Raw genomic sequence first — 25,343 nt, forward strand, 5'->3', positions numbered from 1 at the left:
CATTGGGAGCTCGAGAGCTGCGTCAGCGCGGCACGGGCGGGGATTGGCGGGCGGGCGCTGGGGGGCGGGGCCCGACGGCCGCCGCAGCCGGCGCTGGGGCGGCGCGCGCCGCGCTGAGGGGCCGCGGGCGCCGGGAGCGCAGGTACCAGACGAGGGGGGGCGGCCGGGGCGGCCCCACGTCCCGCTCCGCGCCCGCCGGCCCGGGCAGAGCCCCGGCGCGGGGCTGCGGCGGCGGGAGCGGCGCCCCGGCCACAGTGGGCCGAGACCCGGGAGCTCTGACAACCTTCCCGGTGTCCCCGCCGAGGGGTGTCCCCGGTGTGCGGCGCTGCTCGTGCTCGGGAGCCGGAGCCGTGCTGCAGGTCTCGGGGGCCTCTCCCGCGGAGCGGCTGCCGCCGACCCTGCTGCCCGCACGGGCCCCGTGCGAGACGCTGCCGCCGTTACGGGCTGCGCTGTGTTCGCTGTGCGGGGCCCCCGCGCCTGAACCACGGCCCTTCCCGGCTGGGCCGGACTGGGCGGGCCTGGGCTGGGCTGGGCTGGGCTGGGCTGGCATCATTCCCCGGGAGCAACGGGGATGTCGCGTACAAATATCACCAGGGACAGAAGAGCCAGAGGTTTGAGAAGCGGCGTTTGTTCATTACATTCGTCTTCCCTAGGTATAAGCAATTATTAAGAAAAGTTTCCTTTGCTCGTGGGCTCCCGTTCCTGTTTTTTCACGTGTTTGGGAGCGTTCTGATTCCTGTTTTGCCTCCTGAGCACACGAACACACTGCCTTGTGCAGAGATTTCCCAAGAGAATGAGCTCGGTGTCACAGCCGCAGCTGAAGAGGTTGCTGCAGTCCTGGGTTGGAGCAGCAGCTGCTTTCCTCCATGGTGTAAGCTTAGAGTTTATGATGGACTTTTCATAAATTGGCAGCCTTTAATTTTCTGTTTCATTTAAACTTAGGTTTCTTGAGCCAACTGTCTGTGACAAGCCAGAACTGCTGGTTTGTGGGATCTATCCAAGGGACAAGCCTATAGCTCATGTACAGGAAGGTGGTTGTGACATGGGAGGTGTTTTTGTTGCAGTCTCATGCACTTGCTCTTGTTACGTGTTCTAGATCTGGTGGGGCGACCAAGATGACAAACCAAAACGCTGTGCAGTGACCTTGGAGGCTTCTGGAGTGTGCTGTTGCTTGCCTGTAGTGCCCTCAGAAATGGTGCCACCAAGGCATGGGGTGATACATCTGCACTGCATGGTGCTGCTGGACCAAGGGGAGTTCAGGCTGTTGTCCTCTTGGAGGAAGCTGTGCAGAGCTCGAATTTTGCAGGCAGGCAGGTGGAGTGTTGCTCATGTTGGGGATGATGATGGTGAACTGTAAGTGTCAGGGTTATCCAAAGCAGCTCTGGCTTTTTATCCTGCTTGTTTATGTTCATTGTTCTGTCCCTGCCCTGACGTGTGTGATGAAGACCCATCAGTGGGGATGTGATTCTCATCCCACCCTATACCCTTTATTTGCTTATCCCTAAGGGACTGTTTCTGTTCCTCTCTTAACCCTCTCTATTACCAGCCCTTCATTTTCCTTGGCACTCTCATTCTCTTCCTCCACTCTCCTTCCTACAAGCATTTATCTCTATGTCTTTCCCTTCTGATGCAGTTTCTAGTGCTTTCTTGACCTTTTTCCAGGTTCTTGTTGAGAATGCCTGTGCTGTCACTGTGGTTGGACAGCTGCATTGGCTGTGGCCGGTCCCCTTTGTCACCCAGCTCATGGGGACTTTGTCACCTTGCTTGGCCGCCACTCACACATGTGCAGTATGCAGCTTAGAACAGCTGGATGTTAGTCTTGGCTTTCCAAGGCTAAAGTGCTTGAATACTTTTCTGCATCTTCAAAGAATTATGCAGGGAGTGTTTGGAGGCTGGAAGTGCCCTGGTTTTTCAAGTGTGTTTGAAGCTGTGATGGTGTGTCACCCTTCAGAAACAGAGGTTCAAAGGGAAGGGAGCTGAGACTCTAAAATCCCTTTGTCACATGCACCGTGACAGTGAATTTCATAATTCTGGTTGAGGACAGAAGGTCTAACTACCCCCAAGCATGCACTGGGGAGCATTCCAGGCAGCCTGCATCAGTCAAGAAGTGTAAACTTTGCCAGGAGCTGACCAGGGAGTGGCCAAGTGTGAGCCTAATGTGTAGTTCATGAACACTCTATACCAGCTATAAAGCTGGGGGTGTCTGTGTGTGATTAGCTGAAGAGCACCACTGCTTAAGTGGAAAAAGAAAATGGTATTGGAACTAATGTTCCTTGTTTTGTATGTGTTTGCTCTTTTCTGCTGTGGATTGCACAGAGGCTGCAGAGTGAGGTCACCCTGTGCTGGACGCCAAGGAGGCTGTGCAAATGAACACAACTACAATGTACTGACTGTGAGCAGCTTCCGACAGAGTTCTTGCCTTCATGGATGCTGGGCGAGGGCCTTTCCTCTTCTAAGTGACTGATGCTGGCCTGATCAAGCAAGTGTAGGACACGATGTTTCCCTGGGAGGAAGTAAGCAGTGTTTTCTTGAAACAGCACGACCAAAATGAAGTCAAAATGCATCCATGGCAAGCTGAGACTGGGTATGGACTCTGAGACTCTGTGAGTCTGAGGGACTGTTGCAAGTCCTCAGGATATAATTTTGTAGTAGTTCTGCAGGTAGAGGCACAAAGCGAAATGGACATTTGGGGACTTTTTCACTATTGTTTAAAATATCTTGGTTTTTCACACTAAGAACACAGAAGCTTTTCTTAGAAAATGAATGGAGGAATATAGCATTGTGAGCTATAAACTACAGGATGAGTTTATTTTTTCTCTACTTGACTTTGACTCAGCTTTGGATAGTTGGAGATTTCATAGTTTTTGTTCACAAACTGGTTTTTTTTTCCCCTCCAGACTGAAGTTTGAGCTGTTGTGTCTGTTCTCCCTCCCCATCTAATTTACCCTGGTTAACTTTTGCTCCTGCCTGCTTTTAGCTCCAGCCTTTCCCACAATAGAGAAATGGTCTCGGTTACTGACTCTTGTCCCCTTGGAAGCACTCTGGGCACGTCTAAGTGAGTGACACCTGGGCACACAAGCTATGAGGAGAACTAAACCCTGGGACTCTTTTCTGTGAAGGAAATGAGAACAGCACCAAACCAGGGTAGGCAAGTGATCTTAAAGTCTCTGCATTAGCTTTCTCTGGTGGTAAAATGACGCATTAATCTGTGCTGAGGCTTATCAAGCGTGGCTTATCAGCACAGTACATGTCACACACATAAACAGCAGGATCTCCACCCGTCCAGTCCTCCAGCTGTTCTCTCTACAGCTCCAACTGTAGCAGGTATTCCCTGGAATCTGTGTCTTTGTGCCATCTCTGTTGTAAGTAGACCAGGTCAGCTGTAGCTCATTGCAGCAGCAATGCAGCTCAGCTGGGAGAGGGAGTTTCCCACTGGAGCTGGTTTGGGAGAGCTCTTGGCTGCTCATGTTGCTGGGTGAAAGCAGGGAAGTTACTACAGTGTGTCTCAGGGTCTTGTGCACCTTTCCTGGGGGTGGAATGTGCCTCTCCCACTGTGCAGTTGCAGCCTGTGAGAGCCCTAAGCACTGAAGGTAAAGTGCAGAATGACAAAATCCTGAAAGTAGGGACTGCTGGCGTGTCCTGAGGCAGGGACTGAACCCTGTGTATCCTCCAGTTAAGGGAGCAGCCCAACAGGAGCTGTACTGACCTGCTGCTCTTTCTACCCATACCTTTCCGGCCCCAGGCCTCTCTAGAACTGTTACCATTTGGAATCTTATAATTTGCCCCCATTTCAAATAATAGGCATATGTAAGCTTTATTCCAGATTGTATGTAGCAATTCTAACTAATCAATTCCTGGTAGAACCTGAGATGATTATGCGGGGTTAACATCAAGGACTGAAGTACTGTAAGTGCTGTTGAAATTCTAATCACTTGTTATGAAATTACTGATTGACTGAAGGAAACATTTTCATCCAATTCCTAAAAAGAGGGAACAAGGGACAAGGAGCAGCACTGGCTCAGGAAATAAAAGTACAAACAAATCAAACTATTTTCTAAAGCACTTTTCTGCAAAAAGGAGAACGCACCAAGCTTGTGCAGTCTTGGCTTGAACAGGGATTTCTTTGTTTGAAGCTTTGCAAGCTTTAGTCCTGTTTCAGCTGAAAGCTTTTTGGGGTTAGATTTGAGAGTGGTGGGAGGGGAAAGGTAAACTTCAATTCTAGACTGTTTTCAATTTATTTCCTCCCCATTTTTTCTTGTACTTCTCTGCAGACAAATCAGACAAGGCCTGTGTCCAGAAGAACTAGAAATGCAGCCTAAGCAAAACATTACAAATTGAACTGAGAGTTCTGCAGCACAGATACCAGTTGTGAAGTTTCACTTGAGGATTGAGGAGGGAATCTGTAGCAGTAAGGAGTGGGCAGAAGGGAGACACTGGTGTAGTTGGCTGGGGTCACTGAGTCTTCTCTGGTTGACCATGGGGATGCTCTCAGTTGGTGTGTGCTCTGGAGCTCTCTAGAGCAGGGTGGCGAGTCACAGGCTGCCTTTGGTGGTGCCTTTGCTGGAAAACTCCTTGAAAGCTGAATGTCCTGAAGAGATTTGTGATACAGCTGGGTTGAAAAATATAAATAGTCAAGTTAAATTCCAGATCAAATGTCTCCTGGGAGCTGAGTGTGCTGCCTAGTTTCATGCAGTGGTTGCACACCGGCTGCACTGCTCTGAGCAGTCAGGGCGAGCAGGACTGCTGTGAGCTGTGTTGGTGGTTTGTTCCGTCTCCATCTCCAAGCAGAGCATTGTTACTTGTATAGCAGTGTAAATGATGCTTTATAAACCAAGAAGGAAAACTGGAGAGAGTGCAGGTTCTTTCTGACCTGGGCTTCCCAACCTGTGTTGCATTCTCAAATAATGTGTTGCATCTTCCCGAGTCGTGCCCTTCGAGGGATGACCAGTTCTGTGGCGTGTGGGTGCTGCTGTCTTGATCTGGTGCATGTGTTACTGCTACACTAAAATTCTGTTTCCTGAGGTATTACACACAGCTGGAAAATCCATTTGTTCTGAACAAACTGCAACTGCCTGGCAAGTGACTGTGAATGACTGGGAAGTATTTGAGCTTTGACCTTACTGCAGAGGCTCTGTTTAAAGAGGATCTCACTGAAGCAATAGAGCTGGGAAGCAGAAGTGTCTGCTGCTGGTGTTCTGTAAAGCATGTGGGTACAGAGAGGTGTGAGAGGCCACACAGCTCTGGTCCCTTCAGCAAGGCAGGGCTGTGCTTGTGTCTGGTGGGCTGGCTGTTGTCCCCAGTGACAGGTAGCACTCTGCCAGAATTGTATTGTAGGCATGATAATACATTTTTTTTCACCCTGGTTCATGGTTTCAGTTTCAAGTCTTTCTAATGCATCTTTCCTTCCCTGGAAAAAGTGATAAAATGCAGAGGGAAGTGAGTGCAGAGACTGTGTAGTTGCATTATATAGTGAGTTCTGCTGCTTTTCACTTCTAAAAGCTGATGTTTTTGAATCCTCAGAGGAGCTGCAGGTGTTCCTCGTGCCCCAGCTGGTTTTTGGTTGTTCCCATATGAAACTTGTTATTAAAATGACTGAATTTTGATTGGCAACACCCTCTGCAAAGAATTTTGTTCTAATGTTGCAATTCGTTTTTCCAGATGTTGGTAATTAAAGTGCAGTAAACTTCTTTCATATGGCCTTGTGGCAGATAGCAAGTCTTGAAAGATCTGAGATAACTTTGTTCATTTTGGGATTCCAGCTGTAACATACAGCCTAATTGTTCCCAAGCACAGCAAGAAAAAAAATCATCCTTTAGGCTTCTTCTTTTTGTACTGATTTTTTTTTCTCAACATTTAAGCTTGAACCTTTTGCATATTTTTGAATATTGAGTAACTTTATTGGGCAATGAAGAAAGCTTGTTTGAAACACAGAGAGTGAACAACATGATAGGTACCCTGAAATCCAGGGAGCCCTGCTGTGTCCCAGTTCTTCTGTGTCCACATGAGACCCACGCCTTTGGCCTTGTTTAAAAGTTAGGGTTCTTACCTGCTGGGACTTTCACCAAGCTCCACAGGAGCTGTGCCACAGGAGCTTCATCTTTGCCTGCCAATAATTTTCCATTGCTTCAAGACATGGAGATGAAGCGAAATTACTGCAGATGTTGATCCAATATGCTGAAGTTTTGAAGAGGAGGGATGTGTGTGGATGTTGACTTTGGAAAACAGCAATTATTGATCACCAAGGCTTGCTGCAGCATTTTTCTACCAATGGGGAACAGCAGTCAGATCCTGGTAATGTATCTTCTTGAAAAAAATGGAAGTGGAAGACTGTATCTTCATCTGTGTCTGCAAACCCATTTGCCATAATCTAAATAATCAAGACTTCTGAGATCTTCTAGAATATATCTAAGTAGTTTCTTGGTTTAGTGAAGTTATGATTGTCCCCAGCAGCAGCCAGGAGTGAAACCTTGAGTTACCACTGACGGCTGCTGAGCTGTGTTTGGAATAGTGGAGGGGCAGCCCAGCCAAGTCTGGCTGTGGTCATGTACAAATGTGACAAACACAAGAGTCCAGAAAGACTGTGTCCTCTAAGCTTCTGACCACCTCCTGGGTGTTACAGGGTTAAACTTGGAGCATATGTTTTTAAACTCAGCCCCAGGAATGAGTTAGGTGAGTCTCTGGAGTCAGCCTAAAGCTTTTGCTGTTAAAGGTGTAGGAGGAGTTTCCTGGTGTGAAGCTTTATCAGAAGATTCACAGTCTCCCAGAATGTTGTGTCTTGCTTATTTTTTTCCCTTGTTTTTTGGGTTTGTTTTGAGCCCAGGGTCAGGGCTGCCCCTGGCTCTGATCACAGCATTGCTCCACTGGCATCCTCTGAGGAACAAGTTATGGCTGCAGTTATTACAGCATCTCCTTTAGTTGCAATTGCCAACCAAATGTTGCAGGTGGGGCAGGAAATAGAGAAGCTCCTGGAGAGTGAAATGCTTTCCCATGTATTATTTACCACATTTTAAAATGTTTTAGAAGCTGTTGCATGGCATCAGATCTTATTTTGAATGTTGAGGTACATGTCATAAAATGCTGTGTCACTTTTCTCGCTGAACAGAGATCCTTGCACCCTGACTTTAGGGCCGTTGTGTTCAGGTGACTTCTGAGCATAGGACTAATGAGATTGCTTCCCCAGCCCTGAGCGATGGGAAGAATTGCTGATGGCTCAATTGTGGGCAGATCCTGTGCTGGCTTTTTGGGTACTTTTAAGGTGTTACATAGCCAGCCTGCAGGGTAACTTTGAGGAGTCAGTTGATGTATAAAATCATATATTCTTAATAAAGAATAAAATAATACTGTGGTTTTCAACCCTCAGCAGAAAGTACATTTAAAGAAACAAAACTGAAAACAAAGCCCTATGCAGTTTGGGACTGGTTCTTGGGGGTGGGTTTTTGGGGTTTTTTTTTGTTGGTTTTTTTTTGGTTGTTGTTTTTGGCTTTGGTATTTTTTTCTCTTTAGATTAATTCACTTATACAACCTTTTAACAGTAGCAGGGAGCACTTCAGGCCGCTCCTTGCATCCCATCTATGTGTATTTCTGTGGAAGTGTCTGAAGCATGTGATCACTTGGGTGTGAGGGTCTAGAGGCCAGATGTAGAAACGGGGGTACTCTACCAGTAACCCAGAGTACACGGCTGCAGATACACCAGTGAGGCCAGTGCCTCAGTAGGCAGAAGTAGGGCTGGAGGATGTGCTGCACACCTGTGATTGAACCTGGGCCATGGAAGTTGTGCATTAGCTGTATGAGATGAGGTGTGTGGGAGCAGGTGCTTAGATGTGTACAGCAACCAATTCTTTGTATGGTCTCTCCTGAGATGGAGAGAGATGTTCAGATGTTCAGTTGTAGAGCCCAGGATTTGGGAAATATAGTTTTAGTGGTGAAAAGGAAAGCACTGATGTTTGGAAATGCCCTTTAGCAGCTGAAAACCTTCAGTTCACTGGTGACATTTGCAGGATCATATGATTAGAAAACTCAGTGTCTGTGTCCAAAGTGGCTAAAAGGACTTTGGAAAGCAGGCTGGGAAGCCTTGCACTCGGGCTCAAACATCAGCTCATGTGAGCAGGGGTCACAGCTCTGATCTGCCATGAGTGAGTGGGTTACCTGCTAAAAATACAAAAAGTCCTTGTGTACAGATGGATGGGTTATGTAGGCTATAGAACTTGTTTATTTCTGGTGACACCATGGGAGAGGTGCCAGGTCTCAGTTACAGTAATCAGGGAAATGAGTTGCTCAGTGAGAGGAACAGACTCAGCCATTGGCAGCCTCATGTGTTGGGTTTTTTCTTGGTGAAGATGTCCCAGGGAAGCCAGTCTATTCAGGAGCTGGTGCGTACACGCTGCACCCAAAGCAGGTGGAGCTGGTTCTAATTCCAGTTTGCTCTGGATCCTGTCAAAGCTGCAGGATTGCTCCAAGGCTTTAGACTGGTTGGGATATTCATTAGTGGACAGCAGCATGGCAGAGCCATGACCTGCACCTGACAGTCCCCATTACTGCCATTATTTGACTGAAGCCTTTCCTGTTGTCTTTCTCATCTTGACTGTTTTCCCTTTGTGGCTTTGATCCAGATGTTCATCTGGCATGCTGTGGTTCCCCTGTCAGGGAGAAATAACTGTTTTGTCCATCCTCAAAGTCTAAATATGGAGAGCAGATCTGGGGGACCCTTTAGCTCCTTGACTTCTGCTTACTTCTGCTGTGCACATCTCCTGTGTGGAGAGCACTCGTCCAACCTGATCTCTGCAGTCTTTTGAGGGAGTTTTGCCTGCCTCATTCCCCATTGAATGATAGAAACTGGAGTACATATCTCATTGCAGTGTGTGAGGACTGACCAGGGGAAGTATCTTGCAGATACTTAATGTTTCACTTAAGCCATGGAGCAGGATCCTGCACCAGCACCCTGGTCTCTGCCTTGGAGCAGTGACAGAGCACAAACTGATTTTTGAGGAACTGGCTAATTTTGCTGCATGTGTTTGAGTTTTGGAATTCTAGTGTAGAATTTGCTCTTCTGAGACAGCTTTCCACAATCAGGATTTGGATTTTTTTCAGTTTGAATAATTATCTACAAACTCAGCCCTTTATGTTCTGGATCTGCTCAGAAGCTGAGGATGCAAAATATTGGTGAGAAGAGACTTTGGGTTTATTTGCTCATGTCTAGCTGTGGCAGCAGAGGGGATGTTGATAATAAACCTAGTGTCTATGAGACTTTTTTTAAAAATGTGGACCAGAAATGTATCCCCAAGGAATGGTCTCAGGAAACACAGGTACTTAGAAAAAAAACAGTGCTTCAACAACAGTTGTCAGCCAAACAGTGGTTCAAACCAGCTGTTTAAGTCTTGTTTCTCACCCTGGGATTTTGATGTTTCTGCTGTAAATGGAGCAGGGGAAGGAGCTGGAACACAAATCTGATGATGAGTTGCTGAGGGTTCTGGGTGTTCAAAAAAGGAGGTTCAAGGGGGACCTTCTTGCTCACTAAAACTCCCTGAGAGTTCAGACAGATGGGGGTCAGTCACTTCTCCCAGGTATCGAGTGACAGGAAGAGAGGAAACAACCTCAAGTTGTACTGGGGAGGTTTAGGTTGAAAAAAATTCCTTCATGGAATGGGTGGTCAGGTACCAGGGCATCAGTGGAGTCACCATCCCTGCAGGGATTTAAAAGCTGTGTGGCACTTGGGGACATGAGTTAGTTGACTTGACAGTGCTGGGGGAGCAGTTGGACTAGATGATTTCAAAGGCTGTTTCCAACCTGAATGACTCTGTGAACACTGGGTTTGGGTTGGATGAGCTGTTGACAATTGTGAGAGAAGGCTGTGTGTTGATGAGCTGATCCTTCAGGGATCAGGAAAGGGAATGACTTGGCTGTACACCATGGTTCATGTTCCACTGGGTATGGACTGGGAATTGAGTGCACTGCAGATGTTGTCTTTGGATTTCACTTACTTTTTTACTAACCATGAAAATCTTGCTGCTTTTCTTGATATTTACTGAATGGCATGAGTCAGATATTAAAGCAGTGACTTCAGGTTCCACCCTGGGCTGAACCCTGACAAGAAAACGCCAAATAACTCGTAACAGAAACCTGGCCATTCCCTTCCAGCCTGAGCAGGACCCTAGGGCAAGGCCATGGGGCTGTGTCTGTCAGATGTGGAAAGCAAAGCACCTCAGTATAAATACTCCCAAGCATAGTCAGTTTTATTCCAGTATACAGAATATGAAGTATACAGAATATACAGTATACAGAAAATGGACTTTTTCTTCTGGACCTTAAAATAAACAGCATTTTGGCTGAACAAATGGAACTGACCTTTTTATTGAAAGCATATAACTTCTCATGCTTGTTTCAGTAAGAGGTTGTTAATTTTAAATAACTCCTTAACTTGCAGAACAGCCAACTTTAGTAATTCAAATAGCATTTATCATCTTACTTTTGCTCCTTGAAGTTGGAGAGTTTGTAGCCTTTTTTTTTTTTTTTGAGGAGGAGAAATAAGAAAAGTAGCTCTGTGTTCTTTGCACACGTGGAGAGAGAGGCTGAGTGAGTCTATGAAGTTAATTTTTAAGTTGATGAAAAGATTCATGTTTGTTTTGAAGAGGATTGACTGGCCCACAAGCTCAAGCCTATTCCTGCTCAGATGCCAAAGGAAGGATTACAAATAATTATCGAGAGCATCTTAAAAAAAGAGATTAGAAAGTCTTATATTAGAAATTAGAAACTGTTCTGTAAAGTGAGGGGATGATACCAAAGTTGGCATCCGGTTCTGATACACCAGTGAAGGGCTCTCTCCCTCTTGAATGCATGTACATGAAGGAAGCTATCGTGACAGATGAAGCCCTTGGTTGTGTGAATTGCTTAATTTCCAAGACATGAAAAAGCACTTGTGCTTACCCCAATTAGTGTTTTCAGGGCTTCAAGGATCATGTTCTTATACTGGCTTTTTGGGTTTTTTTTTGGTCTGTAGTGTGCCCAAGCCTCCAACCAGGATCAAGCCCTTATTTTCTTTAGTTATTTTAGTTAGATTTTGGCTTAGTTGAACCTGTCAGAACTGCAGTTTCATGGGAATGTTTGACTCCCATTGTGCTCAGAGATCTCAAAACAAAAAAAGCCTTTCCTTGGATGAGATGGTGAGGGTTTGTTTGCCTGCTTCTTCCTCCAGGAGGCAAAGATTGCAGATTCTCCCCATTCCTCCAAAATTTAACAAACCTAATTGTTTTCATAGATCTTATTTGGGATCATGGTTATTTTATTTCCTTTTATTCCTCCCCTTTTTTCCTTTTCATTGCTTTCATTTGAACTTCTTTTATGGATTTATTTCATCTTGAAGTCCAGCCACCAGGATGAGGCAGCATTCCAGCTCTGATCGCAGCAGTGCTGGCACACAGGGATTACTGTGCAGGCCTTACATAAGGCAGTCCTGTTTACAGACACAGGGATTTTGGTTTTACCAGCAGTACTGTGTTGTTGGATTGTGTCTGGTGTGACTCACTGTAACCTCAGCTCTTTATTTATGCACAGCTGCCTCTCAGGGACCAGGCTAAAGGCGATTGGCAAAACCAGGATTTTTCTAAATCTGCAGAGGAAACCTGATTTTGGGGATGAGATACCTCCTGCCAGGGAGGAACGTGGCTGTTTCTGGCAGCTTGGGTGAGCTGCTGCCTTACCTCAAAGGCAGAGAGCTCTCCTGTCCACATGTGGCTTATTAAAGCCACCCCTGATTTGCTGTGTTGGACTTTTCTCTGCATCTTCTCTCCATTTCTTGCATTTTCTGTTCTGTGCCTTCTCTTTGCTGGATAAATGTTGAAAATGTGCTGGTGCACTTTGCTGTTTGCAAGTGGCTCTTGTAAAAGTCATGATTGGTCTGGACAGTTGAAAGGGAAAGGAGGCAGGCTAGACTGCTGCCCTTCACAGGGAGGATTTCTGGTGTTTTTGGGAGGTTCATATCCACCCATTCACTGTTGGGATGTACTACAGTGGATATAGAAATGGGAGCGTGTGCATTTATTTAATGGAATAGAGAGGAAAAAGATCAAAGATGGGATGGGGGAGCCTTTTGGACTTGGTTTTTCAAGTGCTCAGAAATCTCCTGAAGGCGGCTGAGAAGGGCCTCTTGAACTCAGCCACATAAAGTAGTTGAGGTGCTCTGTTCAGGTGAAACTTTGCTGTATTTATGGAGAGTATAAATATAAGTTTTCAGGATGGCTCTAGCCAGAACAGCACAGGCCCATGGGGCTTCTGGTTGTCTTCTCCATCTCTGTGACAGCACATTCAGTTTGAAAGGCTTCATTAGGTTAAAGGGTGGTTACCAGGAATTCTCTCTGGAAAAGGCAAATTTGCAATTCTGATGGTAACTTACATAAGTAGAACACTTGGAGCCTTTATTTAATGGTAAGGTAGCCTCACAAAGTCTGTTAAAGGGGACAGAAGACTCACAAACCATGTGTATGTTGGGACCCTGGGGTGCTGCTAGTGCGAGTGGGGCTGGAGGATCGTGAGGGGTTGGGCACTCCAGGGTTCTGGGTTCTGACTGTGGTGCTGTTCCTGCAGGTCTCCCAGGTGCCGGGCCCGGGACAGAGGGGCCCAGAGCTGCCATGACGACAGGCGACTGCTGCCACCTCCCTGGCTCCCTCTGCGACTGTCCGGGAAGTGCTGCCCTCTCCAAGTCGGTGGAGGACTCGGACATCGGCCGCCCTCAGTACATCACACAGGTCACCGCCAAGGACGGGCGGCTCCTCTCCACAGTGATCAAGGCGCTGGGCGCCCAGAGGTGAGGCCGCTGCAGGGACAGGGCTTGGAGCTGCAGCTGGGCTCTTCCCCTGTTTTGGTGGCTCAGGGGTACAGGGAGACATTAGAGTCTTGTTTTGTGAAGGAGTTTGCCAGGGCTCTAATACTGAGTGCGAGTCCTCACGAGCTGGCCACTCTCAGGCCTGTGCCCTGCTGGGCTCCCACTGTCCTGTGCGCTGCTGGCCAGGGGCTGGCGTGTTCATGGAAGCCCCAGAGCTGCGGCTGCTGTTACAGCCTTGGGGGCAGCAGTGAAGGTGGGCCCATGCTTGCAGGGCAGTGTGCTGTTCATGGAGACATTTGAAGGGCTGGAAGGGGGAGCACAGCCCTTGTTCCAGGAATGTCCATGCAGTAAAGGCGTGGTATTGATCTTCAGCCGTAGGGAGGGGAGGGTGTTTGTGTTGCAGGAACTACAGCATCCAGCTATTGCTAGAGGGGACACGTGGCAGATTCACTGGCTCAGACTCCTCCTGGTGTGATTTCTTGTCATTTATTTTCAGCAGTTTCCAGAGCAGAGGACATTTTGTGGCGTTGTTCAGTCCAGCTATTGAGAGCTGTCACATTTTGTGTTCATAAATCCTGTCAGAACAGCTGTTATTTTTTTCAATGGGTTTGGTCAAACATTTATGTGACGTGAAAGCAGTGATTGCAGGCATGGGATGCAGGGAAGCTGGATGAGAATAAGGGTGAACATAATTGCTGCATCCAGCAAACCTGGAGCAGGTCAATAAATATGTGAAAGTAACTGGGATTGCCCTCTGGCAGTAGATAGTCTGGGTGAGAAGTTGTTTAACCCTTTAGAACTTATGGGGGTGTAATAATTGTGTGGGAAAACTGCCTGGAAACAGGTTTAAAAACCTCAAGAGGATTCCTTATGTTCCTACATGGACACCAGTTTGTTTCTTTTGGTGATGGGTTTCAGTGTCTTCATTGTCACCAGCACTTAGCTCAGCATAGCCAGGAGCACGTGACTGCACTGGAATGTTGAATTACTGATATGGTGTCTTCAGCTGTGTCTGAGTGTGTATCACGTGGGAGTGGCCCCCACCCGGGGGGGAAAGGAAGGAAGGAAAATGAAGTCTGATAAGAATTTTTTTTCACACACTGTCAGCAAATTTTTTCATTTTGGATTGTTTCTTGGTAGCCAAGGTTATAGTAATGCTCTGGAAATATGAAACTTCTCAAACAGGAAGAGAACGGATGAAATATCTTACAGATGCTTTTCTTAGGAAATGCAGATGCTTAGAGCACTGGAGGCTCTCTGTGTCACTAGGGTTCTGTGTACGGGCTGTTCTGGTACAGCATTTATGTCAATAAATGTTACAGAATCATCAAATAATTTGAATTGGGACAAAATTCCATAGCATGCCTGCTCCAGCCTCCTTTTAGAGCAAGCCTGCTCAGAGTCTTGTTGTCTGATGTAGTTTCCAGGATTTCTGAGGAGGAAGATTCCACCATCTCCCCAGACTCCTGTTGCACCTTTAGCAGGGATTGTCTTGGCTGAAGAAGTCCCCTCAGTAAAAGGCATGCAAAAAGGAGGAGAGAAAATGGGTTAGTGGTTCACCAGTGATGTTTGGCAGAGAGAAGGGAATGGTTTACATTGGGTGTAATTTGCTTCACAGTCCTAAATATGAGTAAAAGTCCAATTGGGATGAAACCAGCTAAATATTGAACTGAAAGTGGTAGAGATCTCCTGTGGCCCACAGAGAGGAATCTTGCTTCTCCTTTAGTGAGCTTGCATGCACTTCCTTGCTGGCTCTTCTCTTTCCTTCATGTCCCACTAACCGTTTTCCCCAGTGTGCTCATTTTCCTTCAACTGTGCTTCCATGCCTCACTCTTGCTTTCTGTGCAGACTAATTGAAGTGGTGCTGCTTGCTTTTGAAGATTGCTAAGTGCTTGCCCTGACTGTTGTGTTGCAATCCCACAAACTTCTGCAGCCAGGAAGGGTTTTTTGAAGTCAAAATAGCAGTGGAGTGTGAACTATGATATGGGTTCAGTGTGGCTTTTGTTCTGTCAGCGGTATCTAGAAAAACGTGATACCTGATACTGCTCACCTGGATTTCAAGAGGACCTACAATAGGGTCTTTGAAATAAACCTGTTCCTTTTTCACCTTCTCTCACGCCCCCAAATCTGGGCAGCTTTGGATGTAAGAGGAAAACCGTGTGTAAGAAACAGCTATTTGGAAGGTGGGAAGTAAGATACTAGTGAGGGCCTGGTTCCCATGGTCCAGGGAAGGCAGTCCTGCCCTGGGCCTCTGCTCTACAGCATTTTATTCTTAAATGATTTCAGTGATTGATGAATGCTGAAGAGATGAATTGAACTACTGAGAACAGCAAACTTTGGTGTCCAGAGCCATCTAGGGCTTCCCATCATGGGGCTGGTGTATGTCGCACAGGGCTGCTAAGAAACCTGTGCCTTGGGATGCCAGCTGGGATGCTCCATCCCTGTAAGTGTTCCAGGCCAGGTTGGCTGGGACTTTGAGCAAGCTGGTCTAGTGAAAGGTGTAGCACTAATTGTTCACAGTCAGTGGTGCCAGCTGAAGGTGTGAGGAGTATCTTGGGAACAGATGGATGTTTTGAGTGTGATGAGCAGCTCAGGCCTCCTGCAGGGAAGGTTTCAAGTGTCTCTGAAAGTGTTTGTTACTTTCTTTGGTGGGTATCTCTGGGTCTGTGGGATTCTGTAGCTGGAAGCTGTGGCCAAGGAGGTGTTGTTCCTGAAGTACCAAGGCATTTCTGCAGCCACCAAGGCTGAATACTGCAGAGCAGTTGTTTCTCTGCAGAGGGTGTGCCCATGGGATGCTGGAGAGCTACTGTGCAGTGATGGGCAGAGGGTTTGTATGCTGGAGACCTTGGTCTGGGTGCCTGCTTGCTGTGAAATTTGTTATGTTCTTGGAGAGATGAGCTTCCAGGGTCATTTCAGTTATGTCTTGACATAATGCTGTTCCTTGTGCAGTTCCTGCTCAGCCTAGGCTGCAGAGCTAAGGTGGGCTGAGAGTGGGTAGGTGATCTGGTAAATGTGACCTGATTGCCAGCCTCTTGAGTGGCTGCAGGTGTCTGGGGCATACTGTGACTACTGTGGGTCATTTGGCTTTGCTTTGGGCTTCTGGATTTGCATGAGTGCTTCAGACTTGGTGTTGGGTCCAGTATTAGCCCCTACCCACTGTGAGCAGAACAGAAGACTGTGGAACATGAACTGCAGTCACTTCTGGGGCCAGCTGAGCTGGCCAGGCTGATGTGCCATCTTCTCTTGTTGTTACGGGTCTTCCAGATTTTAAATTATCTAAATTGTCCTGGGCACCTCCATGGTCCCCTGAGACTGGTTTCTTGCCTGCAGCAGGCTCCTGGCTTGCTGTGCCACACACTGCCTGCTGTTCATGTGTCTTTCTGGGACTTGGTGGGACCAGACCCTGTGGCTGTGTTGTTCTGCCTGCTCTGACTGTGATTTCATTCTGTTTGTCTCTTGTTCTGCCTCTTTAGTGATGGTCCCATCTGTCGAATCTGTCATGAAGGTGGAAATGGGGAGGGACTGCTTTCCCCATGTGACTGCACAGGAACACTGGGCACCGTGCACAAGAGCTGCCTGGAAAAATGGTTATCCTCCTCCAACACAAGTTACTGTGAGCTCTGCCACACAGAATTTGTTGTAGAAAGAAGACCAAGACCCTTGACAGAGGTACCATTTTCTTTCTGTTTCATTTTTATTTCCTTATAGTTTGAGAGAAAATGTCTAATTGCCCTACTGTTGTAATTCCTGCTGTCTCCTCCTCCTTGCAGTACCTTTGTACTCACAAAGAAGAGTTTATTTGGAGAGATCAAATCCCTTGTCAGACCAAGGGATGTAGTTGCAAACATACAGTAGTGGTGTTTGGGGCAGCTCCTACCTGTGACCTGCCCATGTGCCACCTTCCAGTGGCAAGCACTGTGCTTGTGGCTGTGCTTTAATGCCTGAGCATCAAAATGCAGATGTCACAACATGACTGACTGAAATAAAAAGTTCTCATAAGTATTCTCTTTATTTGCTGCTGTTTTTAATCTTATCTCAGTGTTGGATTAGTGCAGCTCTCTTGCATGTGCCTTCCTTGTCATGTTCTTTTCTGAAAAGTGAGATGTGGTGATACTGTTTGTAAAAGACCTGTCTTCCCATGACTAATATTGATGTGTACTTCAAAGCCTTTAGGCCTTGCTCCTTCTTGCTGCTCTGTGCTCTTCCCAGTTGAAGGAGAAAACAGGACAGGACTCAGCTGGTCATGTTCCTCTCTGTATTGGCCATAGGGAGATCAGTCCATCAGCCTCCCAGAGCTGGAACATACAGCGCAGGCTCTGGCTGGTGGGTTGGTTTTTTCAGTTCTGGCAACAAAAGCAGCATGGACCAGGCCACTGTCTTACCTCAGGGTTCGAGTGTACATCCCCGAAAGAGGAATAAGTAAACCAGTGGGGTACAAAACAAAAGGCTTAAGGATTTGTTTTCGAAGATTGGTTTAATATGTCTGCAATTGTGTGAGCTCTCCTGTGCCAGCTTGGCTTGGGGTTTCTTTCAACACACTGTGTGACTGGAGAGAAGTGTCGCTCTGCAGCTGGGCATTTACAGTTAACAATTCTGGGAGCCCCACATTCCTGCAGTCATCAGCAGTGGGAGGTCTGGGAGCTGATTCTTAGCAATAGACCCCTGTTACCTGTCAGCTGTTGGGGATTTGTTGCTGCCTGCCACCAGAGTGTGTGTGGAGGCAGGGTTATTTCAGATTTGTAGTGGTGACTGCTTTTGTTCACTCTCTCCTTCCCCCTACCCCATCAGTTAGGTCAAAACTGAGTCGCAATTGGAATTCTAAGTTGCTTTTCACATTTCTGTTTCCATTCCCATCAGTTCCAGAGGTTGCTTCTTTTCTCTTCCCGCCTCTCTCTGGAAACAATATTTGTCCCCTCCTCCTTTCTGCAGTCTCCAGCTCTTTTTCTCACACTCTCATGTCCTCCTAGTGAACCTTGGAGTGGAGGAGAGTCCACCAACTGGGGAAGCATTCAAGCTTCAGTTTGCAAAATGGATATTAAATTTTAATAACTGTTTAACTTGCAGCTGACTGTCGTGGACTTGACAGTTCCTAACAGGAGGAGGCTTTAGCCTACAGTGTTAACCCAAACCATGTATCTAGCACAGTAATTTGTATGAGCAGTACCTCAGTGGTTACTGCTGTTGGGGTCTTACTGCTTCTCTCCTAGCTGCTCAAACATATAAATGGCACTTTGGCCAGTATCTCTCAAATGGTTGTTTCAGAGGTTGCAAAACACTGCTTCAAAACATTTAGGAAGGGCTGTATCTCGGCTTTTAGAACACAGTGCAGGCAAGCCCGGGGCAGTGATCTTGTTAAGGCTTATGCAGGCCAAGCTGTGAGTACAAGTCTCAGATGTTTTAGCTGAAGAGCTGGTAAAATATTCCTGTCCAGAAACAAACACATGGGAGTGTGTTTAGCCATCTTTCACGATGCTGTGGCACCTCAAAACAAGCATAGGCTTAGAAAACAGCACAATGAAATAAGAGTCAGTGTGTATTGGAGCTTTTCCTGTGACACTGACTCTGTGCCTCCATCTGGCATGAGGAGCTTGGTGGGAGAGTGGGACAGAAAAGTCTTGTCTGTACTCCAGTGTGGGTGAATGAGCATTCCAGGATAATCAATTTTAATTCCCGTTGAAATTTGTGAAAAGCCCTTCTGGACTAGAGCCTGTAAGGAGTATGGTAATCAACAAAGAAATTGTGAGTGCTGAGAGGTGATGGGTGGGCAGCATTTAATGAACTCAAACATAGGAGAACTGCCACTGTGATTTCAGAGAGGAATGGTCTCCTTGAGCCATTACTGCCAGCTGGCAAAGGCGTTGGAATTCCAGTGATTTGTTACTTTAGGGACTGTCTGTGAGCAGACTGGAGGGGATTATGTACTCTGTTGTGGTGTCTGCTGGGGAGCAGCTTGCCTGAAGTGCCTTAGGCTGGTAAGCACCTGATCAAAAGTCAGCAGGTAGGTGGTGGGAGTGATCCCTGCTGCAGAGCAGAGCCTAACATGCAGCTTTCCTTCATGGTACAGCCCCAAAGCAGTTCCCTTGCTAGCAGCTCAGGGCAGTGAGGTTTTCCCTGGCTTGGAAAGCAGCACATAGCCTGGCTTAATACAGCTCATGGCAGCAGGATGCTCTTGCCCCTCTTTCAGGCCAGAAGGTTGAAAAGAGGCTGGATCCCAGGCGATGGAGTGTGGTGGGTGCAGTTATCAGCAGTGTGTGCTGTGGCTGCAGCACTCCAGTGTGCTGGGGCTCTGCACAGCACCTTCAGCTCATCAGCCCATGTGCTCTGTGCCTGGCACACCACGGCTGGAGGGCTCCTGCTAGAGCAAAATGGCTCACCTGGCTGGAAAGACCACCTGGTTTTGTTTTATTACTTCTACTGTGCTATAAACGCTCTGATTCTTGCCTGGAGTCTGAGGAAGGTGACCTGGAGTTCAGTTTCTCATTTTCCTTGGGAGCTACTTCAGCTACTCTGAGCTCCTGCACCACTTCAGTCTGTGCTGGGCAGAGGCAATGACAGTGAGTATACTTCATCCCGTGAGATTTGCCGGGGCTTAGAGGTCAACTGACCAAGTGTGACCACTTTGGGAAGCTCTGGCTGGTAGCAGAGGCTCTGCCCTTAGTGCAAAGCCCTTTGGAAGGAGCTGATAACCCCTTGGCCAGCTGGCTGGCACTTTCCATTAATACTCTGCCTGCAGTCTGGTGCAATCTCATCTTCATACCAGGTTGGGCTGCAGCCCTTCACCAAATACTTTTGGGAAGCGTCATCTCCAAGTTGTTCATCTTTTTCTGAGAAGAGGGCTGGGGAAGGAGGCTGCTTAGTAATTTAAAAATGTCGCAGTTCCCACAGCTGCCTTATCTGGGAAGTTCTCTGCCTCTTGATTGTGAGGAGGGGTGGGGGAGTGTTTTGAAACTTTGGGGGAAATCATGTTTGTAGTGAGTGTGCTGTTGAGGAGCCCTGCTAATAATCCACTGCTCACCAAGTGAAGCTATGAAATCAAAATAGAAATTAAGAGCAGAGGATAAATGGGTGGAGACTAGGACTAGGGATGATGCAGGAGCAAGCTGCATGGCAGAAGGGTCTGTTCCATGTATGAAAGGCTATCTTAGCATTCTAGCTCTCTTTCGCTGTCACCTGGCCGCAAGGGAATTTGATAGCATGGTACCTGCTGCTGCTGGCCTCTGAGGAGAAAGCAGCTCTTGCACAAGGTTCTGCCATGTGCTGCCTTTCCAGCCTAGGGAAACTTAGAGCTGGCCATAGTGGCTGTGGCAGTCACTGGTCAGCACAGCTGATCTCTGGGAAGGGACCATCAGCTTCATTAAGAACTGGTTTTGTCCTTGTGTTTTTGAGATCCTGCAGAAGGAGAGGGCCTGAGGCTGATTTTGGGCTGCAGGAGACATTTTGGTGGTACATGGCCAAGTTGAAATGCTTCGGTGTAAACTTCCTGATTTCTTGGAAGGCAGGAAATGTCATGACCAAAATTGCCTTAGTTTTTACTTCAGGCCTCTTCTCTATCTGTGTTACAGTGTGGTCTTCATTGTCACAGGCTGTGTCTTCCAGAAGCGGTGCACGGATGGAAGATGGTCACTTGATAACTGTGTTAATCCTGCTTTGTTAATCCTGCTGTGTCCCTGCTCACCAAGACCAAACTATTAATTTTCTCATGAGCTTCTCTGGGGTTCTTATTACTGTGACATCCAAGCACTTCACAAACAGTAATTGAATTTTGCAGCCCCCTTTACAGAGGAAAGGTGTCAACTTAGTCCAGTATGGATTTAAGATAATTTGTTAATAGAATTGTATTTTTGTTTTCTTTAAGCAGCCATTGATTTATGTTGTGGTCTGTTCAGTGTAAAAACAGTAACAATGTGTAGAGCAGTGTGTCTGCTCTCTGAACCCAGAGTGGGGAACTCATCTGAGCCCAGAGCCACCTCTGGCAGCCACAGGCTGGCCCATGGGTGTGGGGGAAATAACTCCTGCAGTTCAGCCTAGCTGAGCTATTTTTTAACTAAGAATCTGGTCAAAAACTAAAAAAAAAACAAAAACATGAAAGGCTTTTGAAAACTGTCAGGCTGTGAGATTACTGGGCTGAGGGGGGGCATGTTTCTGGGGGCATGTTTTGACCACCTGCAGGTGGAGATGGAGAATTGACCTGCAGCCCTGGGTGGAGAGTTTTGTAGTCAGAGGTGCAGGATGCTGCTGCCTTTGCTGTGAGAGGACAGAATGGCTTCTGCTTGGGTCTGAAGTGGTCTCCAGCACAAGACCAGCGTTCTTGAGTGAGGAGCATGTCCCCAGCAGAGAACAAAATGGCCAAGCCTTAGAAGAGGGATAGTTTTCCAATACTTGATTTTCCTATATGATTGTTAATTTAATGGACTTCCATATGTTTACAGGGAAAGTGATCTGACTCCAAGACACTCTAGCCAGCATGGCTGGAACAGTCAAAAAAGGCAAAATACTTTCTGCGTTCCCTGGAAGATTTTGGCATTTGATATTTAAATGAAGTGTTTCAAGTGTAAGTTGCAGCAGACACAGCTTTCCTGGTGGAAGTACTTTCCTCTTTGTTCTAGTAATATCATGCACAGGGAATGCCTAGTTACTGCCCAGGATTCTTCTTCAGGGAGTATCTCTACCTTTGCTGCCCAGAGGATGGTTGACGGAGGAGGACAGGCCTTTGGACCTGAAGGATTGCTGCAGCCTAGACAGCTCTTTCTCCAAGGCCACAGATGGTTATACAGTTCTCTAGGCATGACTGAGTTTATTTGTTCTGATGTTTCATGCCTTAAATGTGCCTCAGCCAGACCTTGTTCTTTAAAGTCCTATGTAGTGTATGGAGAGAAGGGAATACCTCTTGTGATCAATTAATTCCTGCCTCCTTAGAAGGCTAAGTCAGGATATGTCAACTTGTCTGGAGCAGCCTGCCTCTTCGTGGCTGTAGGAGAACCAGGATAAGTGGTGTTGCAGGCAACTTGTGTATGAGTTAAAATATTGCCTCCCCTACTTCTGTCCTTAATGTTCTCCCTTCCACATAAACTCTTCTCTTTGGTCTGGGGCAAAATCCATCACAAACCTATTTTCTGTTGCAAAGTAGTCTTCCTGCTGGAGATACTTTATCCTTTGGTATTTCAGGGAGAACTGCATGGATGGAGGCGTTTGGGAGTGTTTTGGATGTGTTGTGTATTTCCAGAAAGCTTTACCAAGGGTGACAGTGGGGCTGTGTTTCTAGACCCACAAGCCCTTCTGCACACCTCCTGGCCTTCTCCTTGGCTGCAGCTCACTGCCCACAGAGGGGAGGTGGGTGTGTGGGTTAGTCTGTATTGGTGTACCTGAGCGCACTCCTGCCCGTTTTTATTTTCCCAGGTTACCAGCAAAAGTATTTCCTTTCCATGGCCGCCATGTTTTGTATGTTTTGCTGTGGCTCCCATCCTCTCATTTCTCTCTTCAGTTCATTAACTGCTTGTATAGTGTTTTAGCTTCAAGGTAGTGTTAATTTTGTCCCCTCTGAATGATTCTCAATGGGCTGAAGAGAAGCACCACCTTGGCAGGCTAAAGACTCCTGTTTGGGCCATCTGCCCCTGCTGTGAGCCAGCTTTGATTTCAGAGGGTCAAGTCTGTGCAGTCCAGCGCAGGTCTCTGCGGAAATGTCCTGGGCTTGCAGGTCAGGTAGGTGTCAGAGCAGCAGCTGTTTAGTCCCAGCAAAGATCACTCCATACTCTAGAGTAAGGGTGTATTTTTGTTCACACATCATGTAAATACCAGGGAGAGGAGCCAGGAGGTTTCAGGTCTCTGCTCTGAGAGAGGACACAAACTGCAGAGACCAAAGGCTGTGGCTTTGCTGAAATTACTGGGAAGTTGAAAATGAACACACCCTCATGGTGGAAGCTAACAAGAATAATGCAGGACTTGATCATAATGCTTCTGCAAGCATTGAATACCTTTGCTAAGGCAAAACTCATTTAAGACATCTCACTAATTCAAAAAAAGATTTCTCTGGTGAATCAGTCATTGTTGGAGCAGTCCAGCCACACCTTCTATTTCCCTGTTTCTGTCCTTGCAAGTAAATCTTGTCAGGGAGTCCCAAGAAAATTCTGCTTCCATGTCTTTAGTGCTGATGTTTTCCAGCAATGTGTGTTTTAACAACTTAATTTATAAATGGGCTGCTTTAGTGATTCTGGTGTGCTCCTGTGCCTCCTCAAAACAGCTCCTCCTTCCAAGGGGCTGTGGTGTTCAGGAACCTGACAGTTTTTTGCTCCTACTGTTTTTCTTGGAGTGTATGGTGCAATTTTGATTAAAGATGATTACTTTTCAGTGATTGCTAATACTTTTGATTTGCTCAAACTGGATATTTTTTGTGAGTGGATTTTTTTTTGTCTCTTGAAAGTACAACTTTCAAACACAATGTCACATGCAACAAAATGTCCTTGAAATTCTCTGAGGAGCTGCTTAACTGAGGGTCACACTAGAGTGGGGGACACCTCCCATGGGTCTATCATGTGAAGTCCTTCTGCTTAGTCTCCTGAGTCTCCTGCATCTCTGTGGCTGTGGGAAGCACTGCAGAGATGTCCCTGGAGATGCTGGTCACAGGTCCACCATGAGATCCTCTTGGTGCTTCTCTGTGCAGTCCCGCACACTGCTCTGCATAAAGCAATGGTCTGTTTGGGGCCAAAATGAGAAATACTTCACCCCTGCACTCCTGGTACTCACCAGCACTAGTCTTCCTTACCTGTCCATCTTTACCACTTTGTCCAGCCCTGGCTGTGGCTGTGCTGTGCTCATCCAGAAGACCAGTGAGCTTTCTCTGAGGTACAGCTGCTGGCAGTGCTGTGATCCTGTATTGGCGCATGTTGTGGTGTGGCATTTGCCATGTGCTATGGAAGCACATGCTGCTCTGGAGGAAACTGTCTCAGTGACCTGCAGCACTGCTTGGGTCTGTTCTCTCCTGCCCACCATTTCTAGTGCTCCTGAATCTCTTGGGTCAGCTCAGAGCCCTGTACTTCCTAGCAGCTGAGGCTGTAGGGAAAGCTTTCATGCCCATACAAGGAGAGATTTGGTTTGTAGAGGTTTTTGGAGCATTGGTAGTTGCGGAAAGGCGGATGAGGAGGGGAAGCTTTGTGCTGCAGCCCTGCCATGCTTGCAGGGCTAGGGACATTTCTGGGTCTTGGCTTCCTGAATTCTGGGTACTCTGTCAGAAAACATCCCTTCCCACCTTGGTGAAGGAAATAGGACCATACTGCTAGGGCTGCCTATGGAGCTTGATGACCTGCAAAAAGGTTTTGGTGCAGGCCCAGAGAAGGGATGTGAGAGTTGGTCATCTGAAGTTGCTCATCTGTATTTTTTTTTTGATTCAACACATTTCTCAGGACAGGGACAGGGCTAATAGTGGTGTTGTGACCAAGTTTATGTAATTTTTTTCTGGCTTTTATAGTCAGGCACCATGTCAGCAGTGGAAGGAAAATCAACAGGCACCTGAGAAGCCATAGGGTAATTGTTTGGTGGGCAGAAAGCATGTGGGATGTTTTGTAATGCAGCCAAATACTTTTGTGGTGCTGTGGCTTGACAACATGCTGTAGCAGTGAAACACATAGGGAACTCTGGCAGGGTCAGCTGGTGAGACTGGCAAGTCACACTGGTTCTGACTCATGCCCACTAGAGCGAGTGGTCCAGGTGCACGGCAGGGAGAGATAGGAGCATGTGCTGGCTGGAGAGTGCTGGTCCCTCCAGTGCTGTGCTGACCTGAGTGCTGCATGGGGTGTGCTTGTGAAATGGGCTGACACCGCATGGCCGTGGACATTTAGCCACACAAGGGCAAGTCAGCTGTAAGAATCAATGAAAGCTAATTTTTAAAACACCCATTTACAAGCCCCCAGACAGACTGTAAGGTGCTGAGTGCTGCTGGGAGAGTCCCTCTTCTGTCCACTCCCCTAGGTGCCAAGGGGCAGAGTGCAGCCCAGCTTTGAGATATTTGGAGCAGCAGGTGCTGGGATGGACAGGCTGAGAGACTGTTTTGATATGCTTTGAGTTCTGCTTTTGGCTTCCAGAGGAAGCTAAAATGATGATGTCCTGGTGCCTTTTACTGCCTACTCCCCTCCTGCCTTCCATCACCTGGGCTTACCAATCTTCATGGCTTCATGGGCACTGCAGCACCCAAAGCTCAGCTTCTCATCATCCCATAGCCCTGGTGTGGCTCTAAGAAATGAGCTCCCTTCCACAACCCTGCTGATCCCAGTATCTGGAAAAGCCTCAGGATCGTGCTGGCGGACAAAGAAGTATGGTTGTACCCAGAATTCTGTCACACAAGCAGAGAGAAGTTGTTTCAAACAGGATCTAGGACTCAGCTCATAGCCCAGTTGGCAGCAAGTAGCCACCTCTGCCTCTTTCCTTTCAGTCTCAGATATTATTGCAGTGTGGAAGCTGCTGTAAGAAGACCAACTTGTGCTTTTGTTGTTTTCCCATGCTTACTTGTTAGTTTTCCCTAGAAAAAGTGTTTAATCTG

At 47.2% G+C, this 25,343-nt stretch overlaps 1 protein-coding gene across 9 annotated transcripts in view; it reads left to right on the top strand.

Moving 5' to 3' along the window:
* The first annotated feature begins 68 nt into the window (after window positions 1-68).
* Window positions 69-25,343, top strand: part of MARCHF2 (membrane associated ring-CH-type finger 2) — a 33,804-nt gene continuing 8,529 nt past the window's right edge. Inside the window, exons 1-4 of one of the 9 annotated variants that reach the window (XM_014260109.2) lie at window positions 2,317-2,584; window positions 2,978-3,144; window positions 12,577-12,796; window positions 16,288-16,483. In XM_014260109.2, the coding sequence (XP_014115584.1) occupies window positions 3,123-3,144; window positions 12,577-12,796; window positions 16,288-16,483 (438 nt within the window). In that variant the 5' untranslated portion in view covers window positions 2,317-2,584; window positions 2,978-3,122. The other 8 variants (XM_014260110.2, XM_088067718.1, XM_014260111.2 and 5 more) reach the window with 8 other exon arrangements.

This window comes from Pseudopodoces humilis, chromosome 28, assembly GCF_049639895.1.
Source record: "Pseudopodoces humilis isolate 2021_Gansu_Grassland_sample_001 chromosome 28, ASM4963989v1, whole genome shotgun sequence".
NCBI classification, from domain to species: Eukaryota; Metazoa; Chordata; class Aves; order Passeriformes; family Paridae; genus Pseudopodoces; species Pseudopodoces humilis.